Below are 27,981 nucleotides of genomic sequence, written 5' to 3'. Positions count from 1 at the left end.
AGTACAAAAGACAGTTTTTGTTCTGTTTCTCTATTTACACACCACTTTCCTGGCCAAGGCAGGCATCTGTCTCTGGATATCATTACTGTATCAGGAAAAAGGAGCAAAAGCTGAAATCCAGTATTTTGGAGTGTGAAACACCCAAATCCACACCTTGTTTACAATAAATTCTGTTTAGTTTTTGAGAATCATATTGGTTTTTCAAAATTGAAAAAAGTTATTGTAAATCTCCATAAATAAATAATATTCTGAATATGCTATCATTCTTTATTCCAGATATTTGCACAACTACTTTTATTTAGACCACACTGGGCTACTACATTGGTGGCTTGTTTAAGGCAGAAATGTACGGAGAACTTCTGGTTTGTCTTTAGCTCCTGGTGAAGCTGGCCTGAGAGGAAGATTTGGTGTGAGGGCATGAAATCACTGAAGTCTTTATTTTCTACCGGGTGGAGAAGCCAACTTCAGATCTGAAGAGTATTATTACACCTAATTGGTCAACTTATGTATAGTATGAGAATGCAAAATTACGGAGTAGAAGAATTCATCTCCAAGGGATCAATCATAAAAGTATATTAATTTTCTGTACTTTATGTATTCTTTTATTCTTCTATAATAGTTCAGCATTTGATAACTTCAACCTTAACTGATCAAGTACTACTTATTTGTGCTGAGACTACAAAAAAACATAATGATAGAAGATAAAGGAGAAAAAAATGAACAGAATTGTTCATTGCATTTTAAAATGTAAAATGACAGAAATATGGCATTGGGCCTCAGGGGAAGTATTATGCCATTTGAAAAACAAAAATTACTGTATAAAATGAAGTAAAACATGAAAATCCCTGAGAAATGCAGAAATATTAACTATGTGTCATCAGTGTTAAATTTTAATTTTTTATAGCAAATTATTTGTATACTGTTAATATAAGTATGATGGGGCCTTTAGCATTAAAATGGTGCCTACATCAGACATTGTCTATATACACAATAACCCACACATACATTTTGGAAATCATTTTTTAGCTAAAACTATTAATTCCATGCAGTTGTTAATATGTTATAGAATACTTGACTAGAAGTTTATAGGCAATGCAAACTGAAAGCAATTACCGAGGACTTTGAACTAAAAATAAACTTTTACTCAATTAACTAGTTAATCATAATAAAGATGTCTTGTGGTTTTTAAAACTCAACCAATTTGCAATACTATTAAATTACTTTCCCCACCATAGGCCCCACCCAGGGCAGACAGACCTAGCCTAACAGTTTTATCCAGTAACAGTAAATATACACAATATATTCAAAATATATTCAGAAGGTTAGTGTTGATCTATGCATAGAATAACATGCTCTTCTAGGGTCTGATTAGAAGAAAACAGAAAAGTTCAGCTGCCGAAAGATACAACGATCATTTGTGTGCTGAGAACTCAGAATATTCTCTAGGAAGGAGACAGAGGAAAGAAGCACAGAAATTCATTAGCAGAGAAGATGTACTATCGAATCTAGCACAGTTTGTTGTTAGATTAGCTAGCCTAACAAGCTGGAAGTTTCAAAGGGAATGGGACACTGAGTCAATATATTTTTATTGTGGGGAAGGCTCAGTAGGAAAGGCTGAGTAAATGGGGCTCCACCAGGGAAAGCCAACCTAGATGTAACAAGTTCATGAGGGCTCACTGGAAAACTGGATGATAGGAGAGGTAGTCAGCAAGTTGAAAGATAACTGATGCCATGTATATGTTACCTCCATTCTATTAATATCTCAGTCTCAATACAACGTGTGTTACAAAAACCTATTTAGTCACTAAAATATAGATCTATAAAAGAAGCATGCCCTTACATTTCCACATTACTCAACACATTGTACTAATGATTAAGTATTTATTATGTTTTTACCTGTCAAAATCAGCTCTCTCAGTTTTGGGTGATGTTTTGACTCTTTCTGTTGATGAATGTCCTCGATATCCCCCTGATTGGCCATAAGATCTTCCTGATAGGATATGAGATCTCCCTGATGGGACATGAGATCTCCCTGATGGGGCATGAGATCTCTCTGATGAGACATGAGATCTCCCTGATGAGACATGAGATCTCCCTGATAGGATATGAGATCTCCCTGATAGGACATGAGATCTCCCTGATAGGACATGAGATCTCCCTGATGGAACATAAGATCTTTCTGAGTGACCATGAGATCTTTCTGTGTGGCCATGAGATCTCTCTAATTGGCTATGAGATCTTTCTGTGTGGCCACGAGATCTCTCTAATTGGCTATGAGATCTTTCTGTGTAGCCACGAGATCTCTCTGTGTAGCCACGAGATCTCCCTGGGTAACTGTGAGATCTCTCTCTATAGCCATGAGATCTCTCTTGGCAGCCCCGTGATCTCTCTCTATAGCCACAAGATCTTTCTGTGTAGCCACGAGATCTTTCTGTGTAGCCACGAGATCTTTCTGTTTGGGCATGAGCTCTCTCTGACTGGCCATGAGGTCTCTCTAATTGGCCACGAGGTCTCTCTAATTGGCCACGAGATCTCTCTGGTTGGCCACGAGACCTTTCTGGTTGGCCACAAGATCTCACTGGTTGGCCACGAGATCTCTCTGACTGACCACGAGATCTCTCTGACTGACCACGAGATCTCTCTGATTGGCCCTGGGATCTCTTGGGACGGCCATGAGATCTCTCAGACTGGCCAAGAGATCTCTCAGACTGGCCACGAGAACTCTCAGACTGGCTATGAGAACTCTTGGACTGGCTACAAGAACTCTCGGACTGGCTATGAGAACTCTCGGACTGGCTACAAGAACTCTTGGACTGGCTATGAGAACTCTTGGACTGGCTACAAGAACTCTCAGCCTGACCATGAGATCTCTCTGATTGGTCTGGATCTCTCTCTGACTGGCCACGAGATCTCTCGGATTGGCCTGGAGATCTCTCCAACTGGCCACAAGAACTCTCTGACAGACCACGAGATCTCTCTGATTGGCCTCCAGATTTCTCTGACTGGCCCGGAGATCTCTCTGACTGGCCATGAGAACTCTGTGATTGGCCATGAGATCTTTCTGACTGGCCCTGAGAACTCTCTGACCGGCCACAAGAACTCTCTGACTGGCCACGAGATCTCTCTGAATGATGTCGATTTTTTGATGATTGGCCTTGAGATCCTTCCAATTGATTCTGGTTCCCTTCTGACTGGCTTCCACTCCTCTCTGCTTGGGACTTAGAATTTTCATTGCACTTCTCCTGCAAAGAATCACAATTTTGCAAAACAAATATAATATTTTGTCAAAGCCATTTCTATGGGCTATGTTTTTTAGAACTTCATTGCCCCTATTTTTATAAACTAAACAGTTCTCAGAACTGTTCAAGGCACCAGGAGGGAATACTAAGAAACAACCTCTGCTCTCAAGGAATTTAAAATAATCCTTACTTAATATTAAGAATTATATTGAATTTAGGATCTTTTATATCGGTTAATTCTCAATGTTTATTTACCTGCTTATTTACAGGCTGCTTGTTTAAAGAGCTTTGTCCAGGCTTGAATCCAGAAGGTTCTTGGTACAGTTTTGTATCATTTCCTTCCTCAGTGTTCTTTCTGAATCTTGAGTATCCTTTGAAAAATAATTATTTTCCGTATTTTTCAGAATATGTCAGTAAATTCAACATATCTCTCAGTGTTATCTGTGATCTCACTGCTTTAAGGCTATTCACTGGGTTTTGCAAACTTGACATTTCATTAGTCTGATATCATCTGAGAGTCTCACCAAATTCTAGGGAAGTCTTTGCCATACTGTTTCTATTCGCATACCTTAATAAAGAAGTCTTCTTTGTATACAATACCTCAAATTTGTTTTCAAACGCCAACAAAGTTGGGGCATATCTTTTATCTACTAGAAAGAAAAGAGATGGAGAAAAACTGTCTGCTTTGTATTAATCATGTGAATATTTGCCTCAGTTGTCTCCTTTGATTTGGGTGTAAAGATAGCTTAAGAAATAAAGAAGATGGATCTCCAAAAGGCCCACAAAGATCAAATTTATGTTTAGTTAGAAACATGAGAATGGGGAGGGGCATGTGGGTGGCTCAGCCGGTTAAGCATCTGACTCTTGGTTTTGGCTCAGGTCATGATCTCAGGGTTGTGGGCTCGAGCCCCACAATGGGCTATGTGCTCAGAGCAGACTCTGCTTGTCCCTCTCCCTCCACTCCTCCCCGACTGCGTGCTATCTCTCTAAAATAAATTTTAAAAAAAGAAATATGAGAATAGGCCACCTCACCATTCCTAGCAGCTTTGTTCCTATAATAACCACTATCTCTCCTTTTCTCAGAACCCACTAAGCCAATGAAGGATTCAAACAAGGACTATAATGAAGCTGGGGCAGGGGGCAGGGGATACACAACTGGCAGGGACTTGGAGTAGAATGCACACTGTCAAGATGATTCCGGCCAGCTGACTAAACCATGGAGAGCCTTAATTGTTGGGAAGACTTCTCTACAACGGCAGTCTGCAGCACAGTGTTGTTAAAATATGCAGACTGCAGTGACCCATCGGATTAGAAATACCAAAAAAAGGTTTTCTTCGTGCTCTGTACTCTGCCGTACAGTATTTGTTTTTTCAAAACGGAGAGGCCATGGTGCCCAGATTATTATTTTTTTTTAAATATTTATTTATTTATTTGATAGACAGAAATCACAAGGAGGCAGAGAGGCAGGCAGAGAGAGGAGGAAGCAGGCTCCCTGCCGAGCAGAGAGCCCGATGCGGGACTCGATCCCAGGACCCTGGGATCACGACCTGAGCCGAAGGCAGAGGCTTTAACCCACTGAGCCACCCAGGCATCCCGGTGCCCAGATTATTAACCATGCTCTTATACCTCCTGTGTTGCCTCCTAAGGGTGGAACTGGACCAACCAGGCAGGTTTGTGAACAGGTATAAAACATTTGTCATTCTCATCCTGCTCTCCCTTATGGAAGAAACACATATAAATTTTTAAAATTGTTTTCATTTGTCATGGCATAAATACTTACCAACCTTAAATGCCTACAGTTTCAAGAAAAATAAAACTAGCAACATAATGCAACTTTCGAATACATTCCAAGTTTGCGAATTTGCTTACCTAGTTATTCACAAATATTTCAGATTCTTTGTGCTGTTTGATTTTTTGTATACTTTACCTCTTTGCCGGCGATGCCTACGAGCATTTGCTCGCTGTCTTGAAATTGGGTTCTTTTTTTTACGGTTCTGTGTCCCATTCTTTTTTGATTCAGTGTTTTTACTTTCTAACTTTTTAAGGATTATAATGTCATCTGTATTAGGAAACACATGAAAAACAAAGACAATAGAAAAAGCCAAGTTACAGCATGTCTCAAGTGAATAATCTATATTCTACCTCATCATATTTCAGAACATTGTAAAAATTGGTAGCCCTGAAAAATGATAACAGCATAATAATAATTAATTTGTAAAACCATAACAAAGACCAAACAATGCAGACATTTTACGGTTAGATCCCCAGAGCAATAAAGAGAAAGATTCCTGTTAAACAGATTTATAATAACTTCATTCCTGAAAAAATAAAATACTTTCAGGGTATCTGGTGGCTTGGTCGGTTAAATGTCTGCCTTCAGCTCAGGTCATGATCCTGGGGTCCTGGGATCAAGTCCAACATGGGGTTCCCTGCTCAGCAGGGAGTCTGCTTTTCCCTCTCCCTCTGCTCCTCCCCCTGCTCATGCTCTTGCATGTGCATGATCTCTCTCCCTCTCGCTCGCAAAAATTAAATAAATAAATGAATAAAATAAAATAAAATACTTTCAGAGTAAAGTAGCCTAAAGGGGAAATCATTTAAATAGATGATTTTACTAAATGTTGTAGTTTCAGAGAAACATAGAGCAATTGTGTCATTCCTGATGAAACGTTAAGTGCTAGACAATTAGTTGAATTTATTTTTGTGAACTGCAAGAAAGTTATGATGATGATGCAGTGGTGATGGACATTCAGAGGAGATACCAAAGAGGCAAGGAAGTTAAGATTAGTATAGTAGCAGGAAGCAATCAGACTTTACTTCGTAGTCAGGCATGTTTTCATGTACTCATGCAGAGAGCACTTACATGGCATGAACTGAAAGATGAGAGACAGGTACAACCTACTTTAAAACACCTCTCCTAACATCTGGGATGGGAAGATTTAACGGTGGGATGTTCTATCAATGGATGAAAGCTCACTTAGGTCAAGGGACCCTTCAAGATAAGCACAAGCTAGGTATTTGGAAAGAGCTAGGAATACTAGAAGAGAGAGGGGGAGCTGGGAAGGGTACAAAAGAGGAGACAGTTGTACACCAGAGATTAACTAATTCCTTCATTATTTTGCTTTTTACTAGTCCTGCCTCAGGTTCTCCAAAAATCTTGAAATGGCTGGTGTCTTCAAACCTGAAAGTCAGGGTAAATCTCAATCAGTTGAGTACCATTTCCTGACAAGCCCATTTTAAGCCTTTGTTCTTTCTGCCTGTTGGCAGCCAATGGTTATAACATCTTGCAAAGACATAGCCTTTAACATTCTGTTCTTTGTATTCCTTCTGCATTGTGTTACCTTCTCATTTTTCCCCTCTATTCCTTCCCCTGTATTTGATGTTTAAAATCTGTACAAATCTCTATACAGGGTTCTTCCTCATTACAGTATAAGAGAGTTCTGATTACTGTATAATAAGAACATCTTTCAGGATGTTATTTTGTATAATGAATTTGAAAAAGAATTGAAAGGAAAATGCTATTTTAATAAGAATATCATGTTTAAGGGGAGGGTCACTAGCCCAGGTGCTGCTGGGTGCTGGGACAGTGAAGGTTTTTTAAGCTCCAACCCCTCCTCCTCGTCAGCCCTGAAATGATGGCCAAGCAGACTTGTGGGTGAGATGCGTGACTTCTGAAATAGGAGAGCAAAACCTCAGAGAGGAGAATGAGGAGCAAGATCCTCCCTGAGTCAATGGTTTCATAAGGCCATGAAGCCATGAGGGAGTGCTCCGGGACCAGTCCGTCCTGTGGTCCTCACGGACAATTTTCAGTGACTTCATTTTCCTCACTTCTGAGTCACCCAAAATAAGGCAAGCTCCGTCTTAGAATCCCATGAGGATTAAGTAATTTGGAAAATGTCTTGGGCTAATGCAAGACACAGCTACAATTGAGAAACATCAACCCAGTACCTTGTTGCAGGGACGGCTGAATGGATAAACCAGGTGGGTTCCTAAGAACACCTTTAAGTTGGATAGTATTTGAAAGTTTATAAAGCGTTTCCATATAAAAGCTCTTGGCATAGTACCGGCATATGTGTGACACTCAATAAATGAGAAAATAAATGAATAGATGTTTATCAAGGGTCTCATATATCTGAGGTAGTGCACCCCCACCCTTAAAGGGCAGCAGAGATTATCCTCACTTTTTAAAGAAGGAAATAGACTTACATGACTTTTTCTTTTTTTTCTTTTTGAAGATTTTATTTATTTATTTATTTATTTGACACAGAGAAAGGCAGAGTACAAGCAGGGAGAGCAGCAGGCAGAGGGAGAGGAGAAGTGGGGCCCCCCTATGGAGCAGTGAGCCTGACTTGGGACTCAATCCCAGGACCCCAGGATCATGGTCTGAGTCAGTCAGTTAAGCATCTGGTATCAACTCAGGTCATGATCCCAGGGTCCTGGGATAGAGCACTGAGTTGGAGTTGGAGTTGGAGTTGGTTTCTGGCTCCTTGCTCATCAGGGAGTCTGCTTCTCCCTCCCTATGCCCCTCCCTTCTGCTTATACATTCTCTCTCTCTCAAATAAATAAAATCTTAAAAACAAAACAAACAAAAAAACCTCTTGGCTACCCCAAGAATGAGGAGAGCAGCACCTAGGCTAGTAACCTCCATTTGAATTAATATTCTTATTAAAATAGCATTCTCCTTTCAATTCTGTTTCCAATTAATTACACATCAAGTTTAGCACTCAGGTAGTATAAGGCTACTTCTAACACAGTTATTTGAGCACTCATTTTGTCCTGTCCCCTTTACAACCTTTCTCAGGCTTGTTGGGAACCATAGAGTGCCATGGGATAGCTATGGTGAGACTCTGGGCAGTGGCCACATTTGCACAATAGGACTGAAGTCGATTGGTCTTTCCAACCAATCACCCTGCAACTCACATAAGCCTTTTTAATTCATGAGGGAAATATATATAACATGGCTCTAGAAATACCAAGCTTCCTCCTCTCCCATAAGCAAATCTGTATCAGTTTACTTTGTGCTTATAGATAACATTATAAAGACTTCAGTCTTAGTGTCACTCTGACAGTGCCACATTAATGCCACAGGATTTTTTTAATCCTTTCCTTTTGAATATATTAGTACATGGAAGCATTTTCCCATCACAATCTGACCCAACCCAAATATCATACAACTCCCTAGTACTATGAATGAACAAATGACCAGGGGAAAAATTAGTGAACAGTGGAGTACAATAGGAAGCAAAATGTTGTACATTTCAGGCAAGATTTTTTTTTTTTTAAATAAGAATTGCCATTTCCAAACAGGCTTTGCAGAGATTAACCGTCATTGTTCACATTCAACAAATAGGTATAGGTTTTATATCTGTTATGTGGTCAACAGCATCAAGATATTTTCACTTAGAGTAATTATTCTAGAAGAGAGAAGGTAAAAATAAACTATGATATCCATCCAAATCTACAAACAGGAGACTCTCTGGGTGAAAAATACATTATTTTCTCACCTATTTAGCCTTATCCAAGGCTGTTTATGACCTTAAGTCTTTTTTTTTTTTTTTTTTTTTTTTGTTACATTTGGAGCGAGCACAGGCAGGCAGAGTGGCAGGCAGAGGCAGAGGGAGAAGCAGGCTCCCTGCCAAGCAAGGAATCCGATGTGGGACTCGATCCCAGGACTCTGGGATCATGACCTGAGCCGAAGGCAGCTGCTTAACCAACTGAGCCACCCAGGTGTCCCTATGACCTTAAGTCTTTTGTGATGGCACTGACATTTACATTTTCATAAAAATAGTCACTGCTTTCACCAATTTAGCTTCATAAGTGATAATACAGGCTTTTCTTTAAAATATCAGCAGCCCTGGGGCACCTGGGTGGCTCAGTGCCTTAAGCATCTCACTCTTGATCTCATGGGTCATGAAATCAAGCCCCATGTCCCTTGAGCTCCACTGTCAGTGGGAAGTCTGGTTAAAGATTCTATCCCTATGCCCTTTCTCTCATTTGCATTTTATCTCTCTCCTCCCCTTCCCCAAAATAAACAAATCTTTAAAATATCAGCAGTGCTGTAATATGGGTTCGGGTTTAATGACCAAGCTCATAGCTGCTATATAAAATTCACTTAACTAGGGGCGCCTGGGTGGCTCAGTAGATTAAGCGTCTGCCTTCAGCTCAGGTCATGATCTCAGGGTCCTGGGATCGGGCCCTACATAGGGCTCTCTGCTCAGCAGGGAGCCTGCTTCCCCCTCCCTCTCTGCCTACTTGTGATTTCTCTCTCTCTGTTTATCTCTCTATTTATCTCTCTCAAATAAATAAATAAAATCTTTTTTTAAAAAATTCACTTAACTAATAGGAAATTCAACTTTGGCTTTGGTATTTTTCCATTTTTGTTATATTTTCCCACAATTAAACTTCATGTCAAAGGGCTCACTCGTGCAAGGGAAGACAAGCACACCAAAGTAGAATGCAGGAAACACAGACAGAACATAGCAGGAATTTGTTCTGACAATCTATAACACACATAAATGAAACTGCTTAAAAGCTGAAAAGGACATCATCAGTATGTTTTAGGCTTGAAAATAATCACCCACATGTATGTTTCATTTAAACTGCCCCCTACGGTGCCTGGGTGACTCAGTTAAGCATCTGCCTTCTGCTCAGGTCATGATCCCAGGGACTGGGGATCCAGTCCCACATCAGGCTCCCTGCTCAGCAAGGAGTTTGCTTCTTCCTCTAGCCCTCCCCTTGCTTGTGCGCATGCTCTCTCTATATATTTCAAAATAAATAATATTTTAAAAAGAATAAAATAAACTGCATCCAAAAAAACCCCCCAAAACTGCCTCCTACATCAGCTTTCCTGAAATATGACTAAAAGACCACATTCACTAAAATATAAAGGTAAAAAGAAGTCCAGAATCAACTTGAAACTGCAATGGAAACAACTGAGTGGAAAAGCAATTATCCTTTATTTTATAAATGAGAAAATTGTGGCCCAGAGAGAGGAAACAATGTGCCCAAGGTTAGCTATTGGCAGAACTGGAATTAGAACAGAGATCTGCTCAACACAAAGGTTTTTAAAGTCATGCTGAGAGGGAGAGGAGTCAAGATGGTGGAGGAGTAGCAGACTGAGATGACATCAGGTCACAGGAGTTCAGCTAGAGAGTTAAATCAAACAGGCGATCGAAGAGAAGAGCAGCAATTCTAGAAACAGAAAATCGACCGTTTTCTGAAAGGTAGGATGTGCGAAGAAGTGAATCCAAAGATAGACGGGGGGGGGGGGCGAGGGGAGGCTGGCAAGCAGTGGAGCAATGGAGCACAAAATTGGAACTTTTAAAAGTCTGCTCCACTGAGGGACATTGCTCTGGAAGCTAAGCGGGGGTGGAGTCCTCACGGGGACAGCGTGGTCTCAGGTCCAGTGGGGTCACAGAAGGATCAGGGCTGTCTCAGTGTAACAGAGCTCACAATATCAGAGCAGGGAAGCCAGCTACAGAGATGGAGCCAAAGAGTGAGCTCTCAGCTCGGGGATACCTTAAACTGTAATCCGCGGCACAGTGAGACCACTGCTCTTTGAGCAGGGACCCCACAAGTGGCAGATTTGGGGAGACTCACCTTCCTTCTCTGGAGGCAGGAATCTGCTGGGTTTGGAGACTCCAAATGGGACTGTGTGCCCGAGACAGAAACCCTTGGTCATAGGCCAGGTGAGCTCAGAGCTCGGCCAGAGACCAGAGAGACGGGAATGATTAAGTGCTTTTTTCTAAGGGTGCATGGAGGAGTGGGACCCCGAGCTCTCGGCTCCTCCAGGCAGGAGACTAAGAGGCCGCCATTTTCATTCCTGTCCTCCAGAGCTTTATGGAAAGTGTTCAGAGAACAAAAGCTCCTGGGAGGGAACCTGAGCAGATTACTTAGCTCGGCTCCTGGCAAGAGCGGTGCAATTCCACCTCAGGCAAAGACATCTGAGAATCACTACAACAGATCCCTCCTGCAGAAGATCAGCAAGAACAACCAGCCAAGACCAAGCTCACTGATCAAGGAGAACAGCAGAATTCCAGAGGAGGGGGAAGCAAAGCATGGAATTCATGGCTCTCTCCCCATGATTCTTTAGTCTTGCGAAGTTAATTAAAATTTTTTAATTTAAATATTTTTAAATTTAAAGCAGAGAGAGGAAGGGAAGCAGGCTCCCTGCAGAGCAGAGACCCGATGCGGGGCTCCATCCCAGGTCCTTGGGATCACGACCAGAGCCGAAGGCAGAGGCTTTAACCCACTGAGCAAGCCAGGCACCCCTCATCTTTCCTCTTAATGTTTTTTAACTAGTGTATCGTAACAATATCTTTCTTTAAAAATCTATTTAAACCTTCATTATTTTAGTCATATTTTATCCTTCATTGTAACTAACTTTATTTTTTGAATACATATAGGATTTTTTCTTCTAAAAAATTTTTGGGATACAATTTCTTCTAATAGATCAAAGTATATCCTTAATTTAGCACAGGGCTTTGTTCTATTCTCCAGCCTGAGAAAATTCTCCCCACTTTCTTTTCCCAACCAACTTATATTAACAATTCCTTTTTTTTAGAAATTTTTTTTTAATTTTCATGCTTATAGTCATAAGTAAAATAAAGTAAAATAAAATAAAAATAAAAAATAAGACCCATCAATATGCTGTCTACAAGAAACTCATTTTAGACCCAAAAACACCTCCAGATTTAAAGTGAGTGGGTATAAACCCATTTACCATGCTAATGGACATCAAAAGAAAGCTGGGGTAGCAATCTTTATATCAGATAAATTAGATTTTAAGCCAAAGACTATAATAAGAGATGAGGAAGAACACTATATCATACTCAAAGGATCTGTCCAACAAGAAGATCTAACAATTATAAATATCTATGCCCCTAACATGGGAGCAGCCAACTATATAAACCAATTAATAATAAAATCAAAGTAACACATCGACAATAATACAGTAATAGTAAGGGACTTTAACACTCCCCTCACTGAAACAGAGAGATCATCCAAGCAAAAGATCAGCAAAGAAATAGAGGCCTTAAATGACACACTGGACCAGATGGACATCACAGATATATTCAGAACGTTCCATCCTTAAGCAACAGAATACACAATCTTCTCTAGTGCACATGGAACATTCTCCAGAATAGATCACATCCTAGATCACAAATCAGGTCTCAATCGGTACCAAAAGATTGGGATCATTCCCTGCATTATTTTCAGAGCACAATGCTCTGAAGCTAAAACTCAATCACAAGAGGAAAGCTGGAAAGAACCCAAATACACAGAGGCTAGAGAATGAATGGATCAATCAGGAAATTTAAAAATTGAAAAAAAATCGTGGAAACAAATGATAAGGAAAACACAACTGTTCAAAATCTGTGGGACACAGCAAAGACAGTCCTGAGAGGAAAATATATAGCAATACAAGCCTTTCTCAAGAAATAAGAAAGGTCTCAAATACACAACCTAACCCTACACTTAAAGGAGCTGGAGAAAGAATAGCAAAAAAAACCTAAACCCAGCAGGAGGAGAGAAATAATAAAGATCAGAGCAGAAATCAATGAAATAGAAACCAAAAAAAAAAAAAAAAAAAAACCAGTAGAACACATCAATGAAACTAGGAGCTGGTTCTTTGAAAGAATTAAAGAGGAGAGATTACAACCAACACCAAAGAAATAGAAACAATTACAAGAACATATTATGAGCAACTATATGCCCGCAAATTTGACAATCTGGAAGAAATGGATGCATTCCTTGAGACATATAAACAACCAAAACAGAACCAGGAAAAATAGAAAACCTGAACAGACCCATAACCAGTAAGGAGATTGAAACAGTCATCAAAAATCTCCCAACAGGGGTGCCTGGGCGGCTCAGTGGATTAAGTCTCTGCCTTCAGCTCAGGTCATGATCTTAGGGTCCTGAGATCGAGGCCCACATTGGGCTCTCTGCTCAGCAGGGAATCTGCTTCTCCCCTCTCTCTCTGCCTGCCTGCCTCTCTGCCTACTTGTGATCTCTCTCTGTGTATCAAATAAATAAATAAAATCTCTTAAAAAAAAAATCTCCCAACAAACAGAAGCCCAGGGCCAGACAGCTTCCCAGGGAAATTCTACCAAACATTTACAAAAGAATTAATACATATTCTCCCAAAACTGTTCCAAAAAATAGAAATGGAATGAAAACTTCCAAACTCATTTTATGAGGCCAGCATTACCTTGATCCCAAAACCAAAGACTCCATCAAAGGAGAATTACAAACCAATATCCTTGATAAACACAGATGCAAAAATTCTCACCAAAATACTAGCCAATAGGATCCAACAGTACATTAAAAAGATTATTCACCATGATCAAGTGGGATTTATTCCAGGGCTACAAGGTTGGTTCAACATCTGCAAATCAATCAATGTGATACAATACATTAATAAAAGAACAAGAACCACATGATACTCTCAATAGATGCTGAAAAAGCATTTGACAAAGTACAGCATCCTTTCTTGATCAAAACACTTCAAAGTGTAGGGATAGAGGGTAAATAACTCAATATCATCAAAGCAATCTATGAAAAACCCACAGTAAATATCATTCTCAATGGAGAAAAACTGAGAGCTTTTCCGCTAAGGTCAGGAACATGGCAGGGATGTCCATTATCACCACGCTATTGAACATGGTACTGGAAGTCCTAGTCTCAGCAATCAGACAACAAAAAGAAATTCAAGGCATTCAAATCGGCAAAGAAGAAGTCAAACTATCATTCTTTGCAGATGATATGATACTTTATGTGGAAAACCCAAAAGAACCCACTCTAAATCTGCTAGAACTTGTACAGGAATTCAGTAAAGTGTCAGGATATAAAGATCAATACACAGAAATCAGTTGCATTTCTATACACCAACAAGACAGAAGAAAGAGAAGAAAGTCAATCCCATTTACAATTATATCCAAAACCAGAAGATGCCTAGGAATGAACCTAACCAAAGAGGGGAAGAATCTGTACTCAGAAAACTATAAAGTACTCATGAAAGAAATTGAGGAAGACACAAAGAAAAATACATAGAAATACATAGAAAAATGTTCGATGCTCATGGATTGGAAGAAAAAATATTGGGAAAATGTCTATGCTACCTAAAGCAATCTACACATATAATGCAATCCCTATCAAAATACCATCTATTTTTTTTTTCAAAGAAATGGAACAAATAATCCTAAAATATATATGGAACCAGAATGGACCTCGAATAGCCAGAGGAGTGTTGAAAAATAAAGCCAAAGTTGGTGGCATCACAATTCCAGACTTCAAGTTCTATTACAAAGTTTTCATCATCAGGACAGTATGGTACTGGCACAAAAACAGACATTTGGATCAATGGAACAGAATAGAGAGCCCAGAAATAGACCCTCAACTCTATGGTCAACTAATCTTCGACAACACAGGAAAGAATGTCCCATGGAAAAAAGACACTCTCTTCAACAAATGGTGCTGGGAAAGTTGGACAGCCACATGCAGAAAAATGAAAACTGGACCATTTCCTTATACCACACACAAAATAGACTCAAAATGGATGAAAGACCTCAATGTGAGAAAGGAATCCATCAAAATCCTTGAGGAGAACACAGGCAGCAACTTCTTTGACCTCAACCACAACAATTTCTTCCTAGAAACATCACCAAGGCAAGGGAAGCAAGGGCAAAAATGAAGTATTTAGACTTCATCAAGAACAAAAGCTTTTGCACAGCAAAAGAAACAGTCAACAAAACCGAAAGGCAACTGACAGAATGGGAGAAGATATTTGCAAATGACATATTAGATAAAGGACTAGTATTCAAAATCTATAAAGAACTTATCCAACTTGACACCCAAAGAACAAATAATCCCATCAAGAAATGGGCAGAAGACATAAACAAACATTTCTGAAAAGACATCCAGATGGCCAACAGAAACATGAAAAAGTGCTCCACATCACTGAGCTTCAGGGAAACACTAATCAAAACCACAATGAGATGCCATCTCACACCAGTCAGAGTGGCTAAAATTAACTAATCAGGAAAGGACAGATGCTGGTGAGGATGTGGAGAAAGGGGAACCCTCCTACACTGTTGGTGGAAATGCAAGCTGGTGCAGCTACTTTGGAAAACAGCATGGAGGTTCCTCAAAAAGTTGAAAATAGAGCTACCTTACAACCCAGCAATTGCACTTCTGGGTATTTACCCTAAAGATACAAACGTGGTGCTCTGAAGGGGCACGTGCACCCGAATGTTTATAGCAGAAATGTCCACAATAGCCAAACTATGGAAAGATCCTAGATGTCCATCAACAGATGAAGGATAGAGAAGATGTGGTATAGATATACAATGGAATACTATGCAGCCATCAAAAGAAATGAAATCTTGCCATTTGCAATGACGTGGATGGAACTGGAGGGTATTACACTGAGCAAAATATGTCAATCAGTGAAAGACAATTATCATAAGATCTCCCTGATATGAGGAATTTGAGAGGCAAAGTGAGGGGTTTGGGGATAGGGAAGGAGAAAAATAAAACGAGATGGGATCAGGAGGGAGACAAACCATAAGAGACTCTTAATCTCACAAAGCAAACTGGGGGTTCCCAGGGGGAGGGGAGTATGGAGAGGGTGGTTGGGTTATGGACATTGGGGAGGGTATGTGCTATGGTGAGTGCTATGAAGTGTGTAAGCCTGACGATTCACATTAGCTCCTGTACCCCTGGAGCTAATAATACATTATAAGTTGATTTAAAAATAAACAAAAAGATTACAGTTAAAAAAAATAAAGTCATGCTAAGATTTTTCTTTTCTTTTCTTTTCTTTTTAAGATTTTATTTATTTTTTGACAGAGAGAGAGAACACAAGCAAGGGAATGGGCAGGCAGAGGCAGAGGAAGAAGCAGGCTCTGCACCGTGCAAGTAGCCCCATATGGGATTTGATCCCAGGACCCTGGGATTATGACCTGAGCCTGAGGCAGAAGCCCAACTGACTGAGCCACCCACTCACCCCAATGCTAAGATTTTTCAACATTTTTTGTATCCTATAGTTCAGGTAGTTCTGTACCCTGACTATGCATCAGAATCACCTGGAGAGATTTATTTTAAAATACAGAGGTCCCTATGCAAGATTATGACTCAGTAGTACTAGAATGGGACTCAAGTATTTGTTTTTTAAGAGTCTTCCAAGGAAGTCTGATGTTGAGCCCAAACTGCCCAGCAACCCTGTGAGTCAATGAAGAACTTCAAAGAGAATATAAGTGAAATTATGGTGAATTGATGGTTTGGGAAATAGCCATTTATGATCAGTAGTAAATTGTAGAATAATGTCCGATGACAAAAAGGAAAACTAGGGGCGTCTGGGTGGCTCAGTCGGTTAAACATCTGCTTTTGGCTCAGGTTATGATCCCCGGGTCCTGGCTCCTTGCTCAGCTGGGAGCCTGCTTCTCCCTCTGCTCCTAACCCCTGCTCATGTGCTCTCTCTCCCTCACAAATTAATAAATAAAAATCTGTAAAAAAAAAAAAGAAAAGAAAAGAAAGAAAACTAATTATTTTGAGGTAGGCAGAAGGATGACAATAGTCTAAGCAGGTAGAGATCAAAGTTTATCCTAAGGTAGCGCCAGGGGGAAATGTAAAAGAGAAACAAGAAGTCCTCTCCCCGGGGCGCCTGGGTGGCTCAGTGGGTTAAGCCGCTGCCTTCGGCTCAGGTCATGATCTCAGGGTCCTGGGATCGAGTCCCGCATCGGGCTCTCTGCTCAGCGGGGAGCCTGCTTCCTCCTCTCTCTCTCTGCCTGCCTCTCTGCCTACTTGTGATCTCCCTCTGTCAAATAAATAAATAAAATCTTTAAAAAAAAAAAAAAAAAAAAAAAAAAAAAAAAAAAAAAAAAAAGAAGTCCTCTCCCCATTCACCTCAGATGCAACGGGAGGGGTCTCCACAGAGTCAGCCTCTTCTACTCATCAGCTTGCAAGCACAAAGCTCTTCCCCAGAGTTCACACTATTCTCCCTGATCCACCATTTACCAAAGATAACTCCTCAAGCCACCAAGCAAATGAGGCTCTATTGAGAAGGGAGAAGAACCCATTAAGAGATGTTCTTAGGGGCACCTGGGTGGCTCAGCTGGTTAAGCAACTGCCTTCAGTTCAGGTCATGATCCTGGGGTCCCCGGATCGAGTCCCACATCAGACTCCCTGCTCAGCAGGGAGTCTGCTTCTCCCTCTGATGCTCTCCCCTCTCATGCTCTCTCTCTCTCACTCTCTCTCTCTCAAATAAATAAATAAAATCTTTAAAAAAAGAGAGAGATGTTCTTAGAACTATAGTAAGGGAGTGGTCTTCCTAGAATTCTCAGTTTCACTCTGAAAAACATTATTGCATAACATATGATAAACAGTTGTTGCAACCCGAATAGTCCTGAATAGACTTCTGTGCACTGCCCTAGAATCCCACTCACCCTTTATATTATTATTTCTACGGGAAATTCTTTCTGCATCCAACAAATGGCATACAAATGAGGTACTGGAGCACAACACTTTGCCAGCTGGGAATGGCCTATATATGATTAAATACCAACTGAATAACACAGAGACAGAATACTCCAAGTCTGCAGAGAAAAGACAGACTACTGTGGACTGGAACAGCTGGAACATCTTTGTGGCAGAGACAGGTAAGAAGGATAGGACCTGAAAGAGGGGAAAGACCCCAACACTGGAAAAGAGAAACAACGCAAGAAAAGGCTTGGAGCCAGGAATTAATACAGTATGTTCAGGGAGAAGATAAGCTTGGCTAGAATGGAAGATTAGTGCTGGAGAGTTACGGGGGAGAGGTTAGATAGACAAGGGAGATGATGAAAAGCTTTGAGTATCAAAACACCTGGGTGGCTCAGTCAGTTAAGCACCCGGCTTTGGCTCAGGTCATGATCTCAGGGTTGTGGGATGGAGCTTGGGATGGAACCTAGGATGGAGCCTGGCATCCAGCCTGGTGTCGGGCTTCACACTTAGCAGGGAGTCTGCTGAAATTTCTTTTCCTCTCCCCATGCCCCTCTCCCCACTCATGTGTTTTTTCTCTCTCTCTCAAGTAAATAAAGAAATATTAAAAAGAAAGAAAGAAAGAGAGAGAGAGAGAGAGAGAAAGAAAGACAGACAGACAGGCCGGCCTTGGGTATCAGTATCTGAATGTACAGTAAGGGATAGGAACTAAGGCACATGTAGTGAGAGTTATGGATGAGGGTGAGGGGAGAACCCCACAGAACTTCAAGCAGTGCCGTCTCAATCTGTCAAATAATAAGCACTTACTGAGAGCATTCTATGTGCTTGGCAATATGCTAGGTGTTATCTGAAATCAGGAAAGTTATCAATGCTTTTGTTTTTGTTTTTTTTTTTTAAGATTTCATTTATTTGAGAGAGAGAGAGCACAGAGGGAGAGGGAGAGGGAGAAGCAGACTCCCTGCTGAGCCGAGAACCTGATGTGAGGCTCGATCCCAAGACTCTGAGATCATGACCTGAGCCAAAGGCAGATGTTTAGCCGACTGAGCTATCCAGGTGCCCCAGTGCTTTTTAAATAATAGAGAGGGGACCTCTGGATGGCTCAGTCAGAGGAATGCATGACTCTTAATCACAAGATCGTGACTTTGAACCTCACGACAGGTATAGAGATTACTTAAACAAATAAAAACTTTTAAAAATAATAGAGAACTGATATTATCACTGCACAGCCATTTGAAAGGAAACTGCCTTCTTTTCTGTGATCCAATAATTTTAATTTCATTTGACTATGTTTAGAGACTAAGACCACATTTTAAAGGCAACTTGTTTTAGCAAAAGCTGGAAAGCTGCTTAGGCTACAAAAGGAAGGTAGTCAAAGAAAAGGTAAATGCTACGCGTATTTAAATATAACATTACATCTTTAAAAGCAAATGTGTTTGGTATATTCCGAAGTGCAACTGTGCATGGCTCCCAATCAAGTAGAAAAGCTTTATATAATACAGATCTTTTATCTCACCTCTTGCCAAATGCTAACTATTCCATTTCTCTTCGCACTTGACACCGATGTGGTGTCACCTCAGGACAGGCTTGTATGGCATAGTACCTGCCTAAACTATTGCATGATGCAAATATGAGTATCTAAGATACAAACTGTGATGAAAGCGAATAGGAAATTTTAATCTGAAAAGTACTTCCGATTCAAAAAGGAGAGAAGAAATACATTTTAGTTTTTAATCTTGAACGTCCACCCTATGCTGGATTTTCTAGAAATAAACCTAGTGCAATTTCATAAATACTTCATATTAAATTAACCAATGTTCAAATTGAGATATAATTGGAAGAAAAATGGTATTAGGAAAATGCATCTATGCCCCAATACAGAAATGTACTATGAGACTAAAAAAAAAAAAAAAAGACAACAACAACAAATAAACAAAAACCTCTGGTAAAGCCTCAGTGACTCAGTGAAAGTATCAATAAATTGAACAATGACATTCTTTTAATTCTTTTTCTAAATGGTTTCTTATTTGACTTTAGGGACAAGAGAGTCCATATAGTGTCCGTGCAGCTCTGAAATTCTATTAAGAAGGGGTGCCTGGGTAGCTCAGTCACTTAGCTCAGGTCATGATCTCCAAGTACTGGGTTCAAGCCCCCCATCATCGGGCTCCCTGCTCAGCGGGGAGCCTATTTCTCCTCTCCCTCTGCCTCTCCCCCTGCTTGTGCTCTCTCTGTCTCTCAAATGAATAAATAAAATCTTAAAAAGAAAGAAAGAAAAACAATTATTTTTAAAGTTTCAATTATACATTATTTTAACCCCTGGACTTCATAACTCCAAGAGACCACCATTTCATTTGTTGCATTATAATGATGAAATTGCACAAGAATATACATTATACATGTAGAAATCAAAGATCTTATCAGCTACGATTTAGAGATGAAATCCAATTGCTGCTCAGCCCATCCACAGAGACAAGAAAACAAATGGCTTTTAGACCTAGATAAGGTATGAAAAGACCTTTTCAGCATAGTCTATGAGGTTACGAAGAAGGTGTCTTTTTTTTTTTCTTTAAGATTTTATTTATTTGAGAGAGAGTGAGAGAGCACAAGCAGGGGAAGCAACAGAGCAGAGAGGGAAAAGCAGGTTGACCACTGAGCAGGGAGCCTGATGCAGGGCTCGATCCCAGGACCCTGGGTTCATGACCCCAGGTGAAGGCAGCCACTTAACTGACTGAGCCACCCAAGGGCCCCCGGAAGGTATCTTTAACATAATAATCAACCTTCCAGATTTTCACGTCCTTTCCCTTAGTTCTCAGGATATGACGTCATTACAGAGACATGGTGCTATATTCCTGCGTACTGTCTGTGATGATATTCTCCACTGACTCCATCTGGAGACTACCTAGCCAGTCTCTCAAGAACCATTTGGTTCAGGCCCAAAGACCCTCAATTTTAATTCTTTTTTTTTTTTTTTTAAGATTTTTTACTTATTTATTTGAGGCACAGCTTATGAGCAAGAGCACAAGCCAAGAGAAAAGGCAGGGGGAGAAGCAGCTTCCCTGCTGAGCAAAGGGATCCTGATGTGGGGCTCAATCCAAGTATCCCTCAAATTTGAATTCTTGACCTAAGTAAGATTTGTGTCAGAAAAACGCCGTGAGGATTAAGGAAACACAACTTTCCTCAAACAGTTTAAAATGGATCACCCAAGGGGTGCCTGGGTGGCTCAGTGGGTTAAGCATCTGCCTTCTGCTCAGGTCATGATACCAGGGGCCTGGGATCAAGTTCCTGTTGGGCTCCCTGCTCCACAGGGAGTTTACTTCTCCCTCTGCTCTTCCTTACACTTGTCCTCCCAATCTTTTTCTCTCTCTCCCAAATAAATAAATAAATAAAATTAAATAAATTAAATAGATCACCCAGGGCACCTGGCTGGCTCAGCTGGAAGAGCGTCCGACTCTTGATCTCTGGATTGTGAGTTTGAGTCCCATGTTGGGTGCTGAGATTTCTTAAATAAATAAACTTTAAGTAACAATAGATCATCCAGCTTGAGGTACCATATAATCAAATTTTGATATAAGTCATAGAACCAATTTTCTTGTAAAAAGCACAATTATATTGTTTTGTATTTTAGAAGGTGTTGAAATCACTATTTTATTATCTGTGAACGTTAAAAATATATCCCGATTTTTGTAAACATTGTTCTATCATTCTTTAAATATGTGAAATACCAGAAGCCTCAAAAAAATGTGACTTAGTTTCCTCTCAATTTCTGACTATGCATACTTCCAGAACACTGAAAACAACATATAATTGCACATGTTTACTTAGCTGCCTCCCCAACTGGATTATGATCAGCTTGAGAAGAAGCCACTGTTTATCTATCAGTGTACCAAGTACCCAGCACAGTGCTTAATACAGAGTAGATGTTTTATAAATATTTATGGATCCATGATTGACTACACTGAGAAAGGGATGTTTTTCTCTCAGACTACAGTACTTTGGGCTTAGTCTCCTTTAAACAGAAGTGGTAAAGACAGAGGTAGGGTTCCCACTAAGTTCTTGCAATTGCCAGTTCCAATTTTGGTTTTACTTTTGCCTTTTATTTCTTTTTTTTTTAATATTTTATTTTTAAGTAATCTCTATATCCAGTGTGGGGCTCAAACTTAACACCCTGAGATTAAGATTCATATGCTCCACCAACTGAGTCACCCAAGTGCCCCATATTTTTGCCTTTTATTTCTAATAAAGCACTGTAATACCTTCTGAAAATGTTTACTAGGGACAAGAACAAAAATAAATTTGCAGAGGGCACCTGGGTGGCTCATTTTCTTAAGTGTCTGCCTTTTGCTCAGGTCATGGTCCTGGGATCAAGCCCCTGCAGCATTGGGCTACCTGCTCTGCAGGGAGCCTGGTTCTCCCCATCCTTCTGCCTGCCACTCCCCCTGCTTGCTTGTGTGCTCTCTCTCTTACTCTCTTTCTTGTAAAAATAAATAAAATCTTTTCTAAAAATGGAAGTAATAAGTATCTTGCATTCAATATAAATTACATAAATAATATAAACTTATACATAAATGACATAAGTAAACATAAAATTGCTTTTCATATGTACATGTGTAGTTATCCAAAGACAAACATGCATTGTTAAAAGTAATATTTTCACTTTAATAAGGTCATGGGGAAATTTACTGGAAGAGTATGGATTTCTCATCAACTCACAGAAGCAACATGTATTTGTCCTTTATGATGTATTTTTCTTGGCTTCAAACTGGAAGGGCCTTTCTTTACTTTTTTTAAAATATTTTATTTATTTATTTAACAGAGAGAGACACAGTGAGAGAGGGAACGCAACAGGGGAAGTGGGAGAGGGAGAAGCAGGCCTCCTGCCGAGCAGGGAGGCCAATGCGGGGCTCGATTCCAGGACCCTGGGATCATGACCTGAGCCAAAGGCAGAGGCTTTAATCCACTGAGCAACCCAGGCACCCCAACACAATATTTTTTAAAATAAAAATCAATGCAAGAACAATCCCTGATGAAAAAAATATCAACAACAAAAACCAGATCAGACCCCGTGCACATACAACATGGCCAAATTTGCTTCACCCTTTTCCCTTATTTACAAAAACATGTGACCAGCCAGAGGGCTTTAGTTTATCCTTTAGATCTTTAAAAAAATATTTCATTAAAGATATTATCTCAGGGTACGCCCAGGTGGCCTAGTTGGTTAAGCCTCTGACTTTTGATTTCAGCTCAGGTCGTGATCTCAGGTCATGAGATTGGGTTCCACATCTGGCTCTGCACTCAGCATGGACTCTGCTCAGGATTCTCTCCCTTTCCCTCTGCCCCTCTTCCTGCTCTCTCCCTCTAAAATAAAATAAACAATAAAAATCTTAAAAATACATATATTATCTGGGGCGCCTGGGTGGCTCAGTGGGTTGAGCCGCTGCCTTCGGCTCAGGTCATGATCTCAGGGTGCTGGGATCGAGTCCCGCATCGGGCTCTCTGCTCAGCAGGGAGCCTGCTTCCCTCTCTCTCTCTCTGCCTGCCTCTCCATCTACTTGTGATTCCTCTCTGTCAAATAAATAAATAAAATCTTTAAAAAAAAATACATATATTATCTTGGGGCTCTTGGGTGGCTCAGTCAGTAAGTGACTAACTCTTGATCTCTGCTCAGGTATTGATCTCCAGGTTGTGAGTTCTTTTTTTTTTAGATTTTATTTATTTATTTGAGAGAGAAATCATGAACAGGGGAGGGGCAGAAGGAGAAGCGGGCTCTCCACTGAGTAGGGAGTCCAATGCAGGGCTCGATCCTAGGACCCTGGGATCATAACCTGAGCCAAAGACAGATGCTTAACCAGTTGAGCCACCCAGGCATCCCTTGGGGTTGTGACTTCAAGCCCCACACTGGGCTCCTTAAAACAAACAAACAAAAAAACAAACAAATTATCTCAACCATCAAATTTTTTTAAAAATTTACTTATTTATTTTAGAGAGAGAGAGTGGAGGTGGAGGGCAGAGGGAGAGACTCTTCAAGAAGACTCACTGTACTCAGGGCTTGATCTCAGGACCCATGTGATCATGACCTGAGCTGAAACCAAGAGTTCGATGCTTACCCACTGAGCCACCCAAGCGTCCCTTAACCATTGAATTTTTATTGCCTTCTTAAATTTTGCACCCTTGGCAAGTTCCTCACTTGCCTCACTTTAGTCCCAATCCTGCCCAGTCACCAAATACTAATTTTTAATCTTTTTTTTTTAAAGTAAGGTTTTTATTTATTTATTTATTTTTAAAGATTCCATTTATTTATTTGGCAGGGAGAGACAATGAGAGAGGAAACACGAGCAGGGGAAGTGGGAAAGGGAGAAGCAGGTTCCCCACTGAGCAAGGAGTCTGATAAGGGGCTTGATCCCAGGACCCTGGGATCATAACCTGAGTCAAAGGCAGATGCTTAATGACTGAGCCACCTAGGCGCCCCCAATTATTATTTTTTAAAAGTCACTTTAATGTCACAAAATACTTCAGAATTCATGTTGGAGCCTGAGGTGGAGGGCAAGCCACAGCCTGGAATCCACAAGGCTTACGTCTTAGAATAGTAAGGCCTATTGTTACCCATCGTGAAATAGATTGTTACAAACACATTAAAGAAAAAGAAAAAAGAAACAAGAAAATCTCTTAGGTGCTCTTCGGGGCCATTCCCCCACAGAGGTGACAGGGTAGGGTAGGAAACTTCCTCAACCTTATAAAAAGCATCTAGGAAAACCCACAGCTATAATGATGATTCATAGGGAAGACAAAAGCCTTCCCCGTAAGATCAGAAAGAAGTCAAGGATGCCCACTCTTACCACACATATTGAACATTTCACTGGAAATTCTAGCCAGGAGAATTAGTCCAGAAAAAGAAAGAAAAAGGGGCGCCTGGGTGGCTCAGTGAGTTAAGCCTCTGCCTTCAGCTCAGGTCATGATCTCAGGGTCCTGGGATCGAGCCCCACATCGGGCTCTCTGCTCAGCAAGGTGCCTGCTTCCCCACTCTCTCTCTGCCTGCCTCTCTGTTTACATGTGATCTCTCTCTCTCCGTCAAATAAATAAATAAAATATTAAAAAAAAAAAAGAAGAAGAAGAAGAAAGAAAAGGAAACCAGATTTGAAAGAAAGAAGTGAAAATATCTATATTCTCAGTTGCCATGATCTTATATAAAGAGAATCATAAAGATACACACACACACACAAATTAGAGCTAATAAACAAGCTTGACAAGGTTGTGAGCTAGAAGATCCACACACAAAAATCAATCCTGTTTCTATATACTAGCAATGAACTATCCAAAAATGAAGTTAAGAAAGCAATTCTACCGAGACCCTTCAATAGGGGAAACCATAGTTTTGTTTTGTTTTTTTTAACAAATGATGTTGGAACAACTGGATATTCACATACAAAAGAATGAAGTTGGATCTTAACTCACACCATTTGGAAAAAATTAACTCAAAATGGATCAAAGATATAAATGTAAAAGCCAATACTAGAAAACTCCTAGAAGTCAACAGGGGTAAATCTTCATCATTTCTTAGCTAGAATACCAAATCATGAACAATAAAAGAAAAAAATAAATTGTACTTCATCAAAAGGAAAAACTCTTGTGCTTCAAAGGACACTATCAAGAAAGTAAAAAGCCATCCCACAATACAGAAGAAAATATTTGTAAATTGTATACTTGAGAAAGGTCTAGCATTCCATATATATATATTACAATAATAAAAAGGCAGATAACCCTCTTTCATTTCATAAGTCCACTCCCTCAGACCACATTTGTAAGGTCCACTCTACCTGCTCCTCGACATTTACAAGATCTTCCCTGACTGCACTTCTCAGCTCCTTTCTGAAGTCTGCCCTCCCTGTCTGCTCATTCACTCTCATTCCTAAGGTCCACTCTTCGGTTCCTCTCTCTTCCCATTTCTACTGATTACCTTCACAGCTGCTCCCTATCTCATATTTTATATCACAACCCCTGCTCCTTCCTCCTCATTTTTTTTTTTTTTTTGGTTTGTTTTAAATTTATGTAACAGACAGTGATCACAAGCAGGCAGAGAGGCGTGGAGGAGGGGGGAGGGGAGAAGCAGGCTCCCTGCTGAGCAGGGAACCCGATGCGATGCGGGGCTCGATCCCACGACCCAGCGATCATGACCTGAGCTGAAGGCAGAAGCTTTAACCCACTGAGCCACTCAGGGGCCCCTTCCTCCTCATTTCTAAAGTCTATCCTCCTTCCCCACTTCTAAGGTCAACTTTCCCAGCTCTGCGCCCTTCCATTCCAAAGTTCCACCCTCACTGCTCTCCAGCCTCCCACTTCTAGGGTCTTCCATCCCTACTCTACTCCTTCTATTTCTAGGGTCTTTGGTCTTGCTCCTCTTCAACCCCACGTCTACTGTCAGCTTTCCTTACTCCTCACTCCTCGCTAAGGTCCACTCTGCTCAGTCTGCTTTCCCTCTTATTTTTGGAAGTCTGCCTCCCTCTTCTCCAACTCTTTCCCATTCATCTTCAAATCTCCCCATCTGCTCTGCTCCTCCCATGCCTAATATTTGCCTATCTCGCTCTTCTCCACCCTCATGACTCTCCCTTCCCATAATAAGGTACATCCTCCATGTCCTTACTCACCTCATTTTTATGGCACACTCTCCTTCCCCGGCTTCCAGCTCCTACTCTCGCATCTCTAATCCTACCCCCACCAACAGATCCTTCCGCCATTTCTAAGTTCAACCTTCCCTGCTCAGCTCTCCAACCCTCAACTCAAAATGAAATCTCTTTACGCTGCTCTTCCCATTCGAAGTTCAGCACTCCTTCCTCCTCTCCTTCTCATTTCTAAGGCCCTTGCCTTTCAGCTCTGTTAAAGTTTTCTCTTTCCCCGCTCTCCTGCCCTCCCATCCCCACTCCACCCCATCCCCCGCCATTTTAAAAGTCAGCCTCCCAGCGTTGATCCTTCTCCCACATTTATGAAGTCTTCCCTCCCATCCCCCGCCCACTTCCCACTTCCAAAGTGGGTGATAGTCCCGAAGAGGTCTGAGGTTAAGAGATTAGAGGGTTCCAGGGTAGGGGAAAGTTGGTTTAAGGTGTATAAGCACCAATCAACAAGCAAGCAAGCAAATAAACCCCCCTCTTTGCCCAGTCTTGCTGCCCGCTTTCACTCTTTATAAACTAGCCCTTGGAAAACAGTCGTTTGTGACAGGCTCTTAGATTCAAAGAGTGATTTCGAGGAGCTTGTGGCCCCACGCTTTAACTGGGTGGGTAGCTTGCTATCAATGCTTAGGAGAATAAAATATATGGAGATCGCTGGCTTTTTATTTCCCTCAGCCTAAACCTTGGCAGCAATCCTTATGCCTCACACAATTCCTGTCAGCTTTCGCCCGTTTCCCACCTAAGAGGAGTCATAGGAATATGGGAGCAGAAAGGAAGGGTAGGATCTAAGCTGGCCTGGACTTTATCCACGTTGGGGCAGGAGTAGTACACAGAGCGCAAGCCTCGCTGCCCAGGAGCATATGCCTTATGGGGCCACTTCAGCCTGCCTTAAACCGAGGTCGGCTATTCAAAGCCAGTGAGCCCAGACTAGCGGGGGCTGGAGTCTGGGGTCTACATACCTAGAGACATATCTAGATAGGTCATCTTTCCCCCATTGTTGGGTTCTTTCAGCACTTTTCCAGAAACAGTTGGGTTGGAAAGCGAAGCCATCTCAGCGTAACTGCACCCAGCTCTGAGGTAAGTTTCTATATCACGCACCCTCAGTACTTCCTAGGTTTCGGCTAAACTTGTCACCCAATCACAGTCTTTCCCTTCACTGTTGCTGAGGCTCAGGGGGTGGAGCTTAGCAGTTACCCCTCCACAGAAGTCCTATCAGGAACTTGGCTCATTAAAAAAAAAAAAAAAAAAGACACGCCCATTTCTTTCCCGCGCTTTCTGGAAACTGTCTCTTGTGTGCATCTGCCACTCAGTCAGTTGCAACTTTTTTTCTTCTGTGACTTCTTGACCTTCTCCTTTCATAACAAAGAAAAAATCATTTGTCCTCTTGGCTGTTGGCATTCTTGGTTACTAGGACCTTATGTTCTTGACGTGATAGACTGGTTCTCCGATTCCTTCAAAATTGAAGATCTATCACAAATCTAGTAGTTAGGGCCCACCCACAAACTTGCAGCACCACAAACTTTTCGAAGACTTCCCTAAAGATGTGTCCATGACATTTCTTAAGAAAAAAATATAATCATTCTCTACCATCTTAATACTGCTCACTATACACT

General features: G+C 40.9%; 1 protein-coding gene across 1 annotated transcript; it reads right to left on the bottom strand.

The window, feature by feature from the left end:
• Window positions 1-30: 30 nt before the first annotated feature.
• On the bottom strand, window positions 31-27,418 carry LUZP4 (leucine zipper protein 4). Its single transcript, XM_059156830.1, is given in 7 exon segments — window positions 31-85; window positions 1,897-2,007; window positions 2,169-2,334; window positions 2,906-3,242; window positions 3,495-3,610; window positions 5,167-5,298; window positions 27,328-27,418. Coding segments are annotated over 7 exon segments (1,008 nt in total).
• Between the last annotated feature and the right edge of the window lie 563 nt (window positions 27,419-27,981).

Source organism: Mustela lutreola, chromosome X (genome assembly GCF_030435805.1).
Source record: "Mustela lutreola isolate mMusLut2 chromosome X, mMusLut2.pri, whole genome shotgun sequence".
NCBI classification, from domain to species: Eukaryota; Metazoa; Chordata; class Mammalia; order Carnivora; family Mustelidae; genus Mustela; species Mustela lutreola.
The sequence above is the reverse complement of the archived record's forward strand: the minus strand, read 5'-3'. Positions and strand labels throughout refer to the sequence as shown.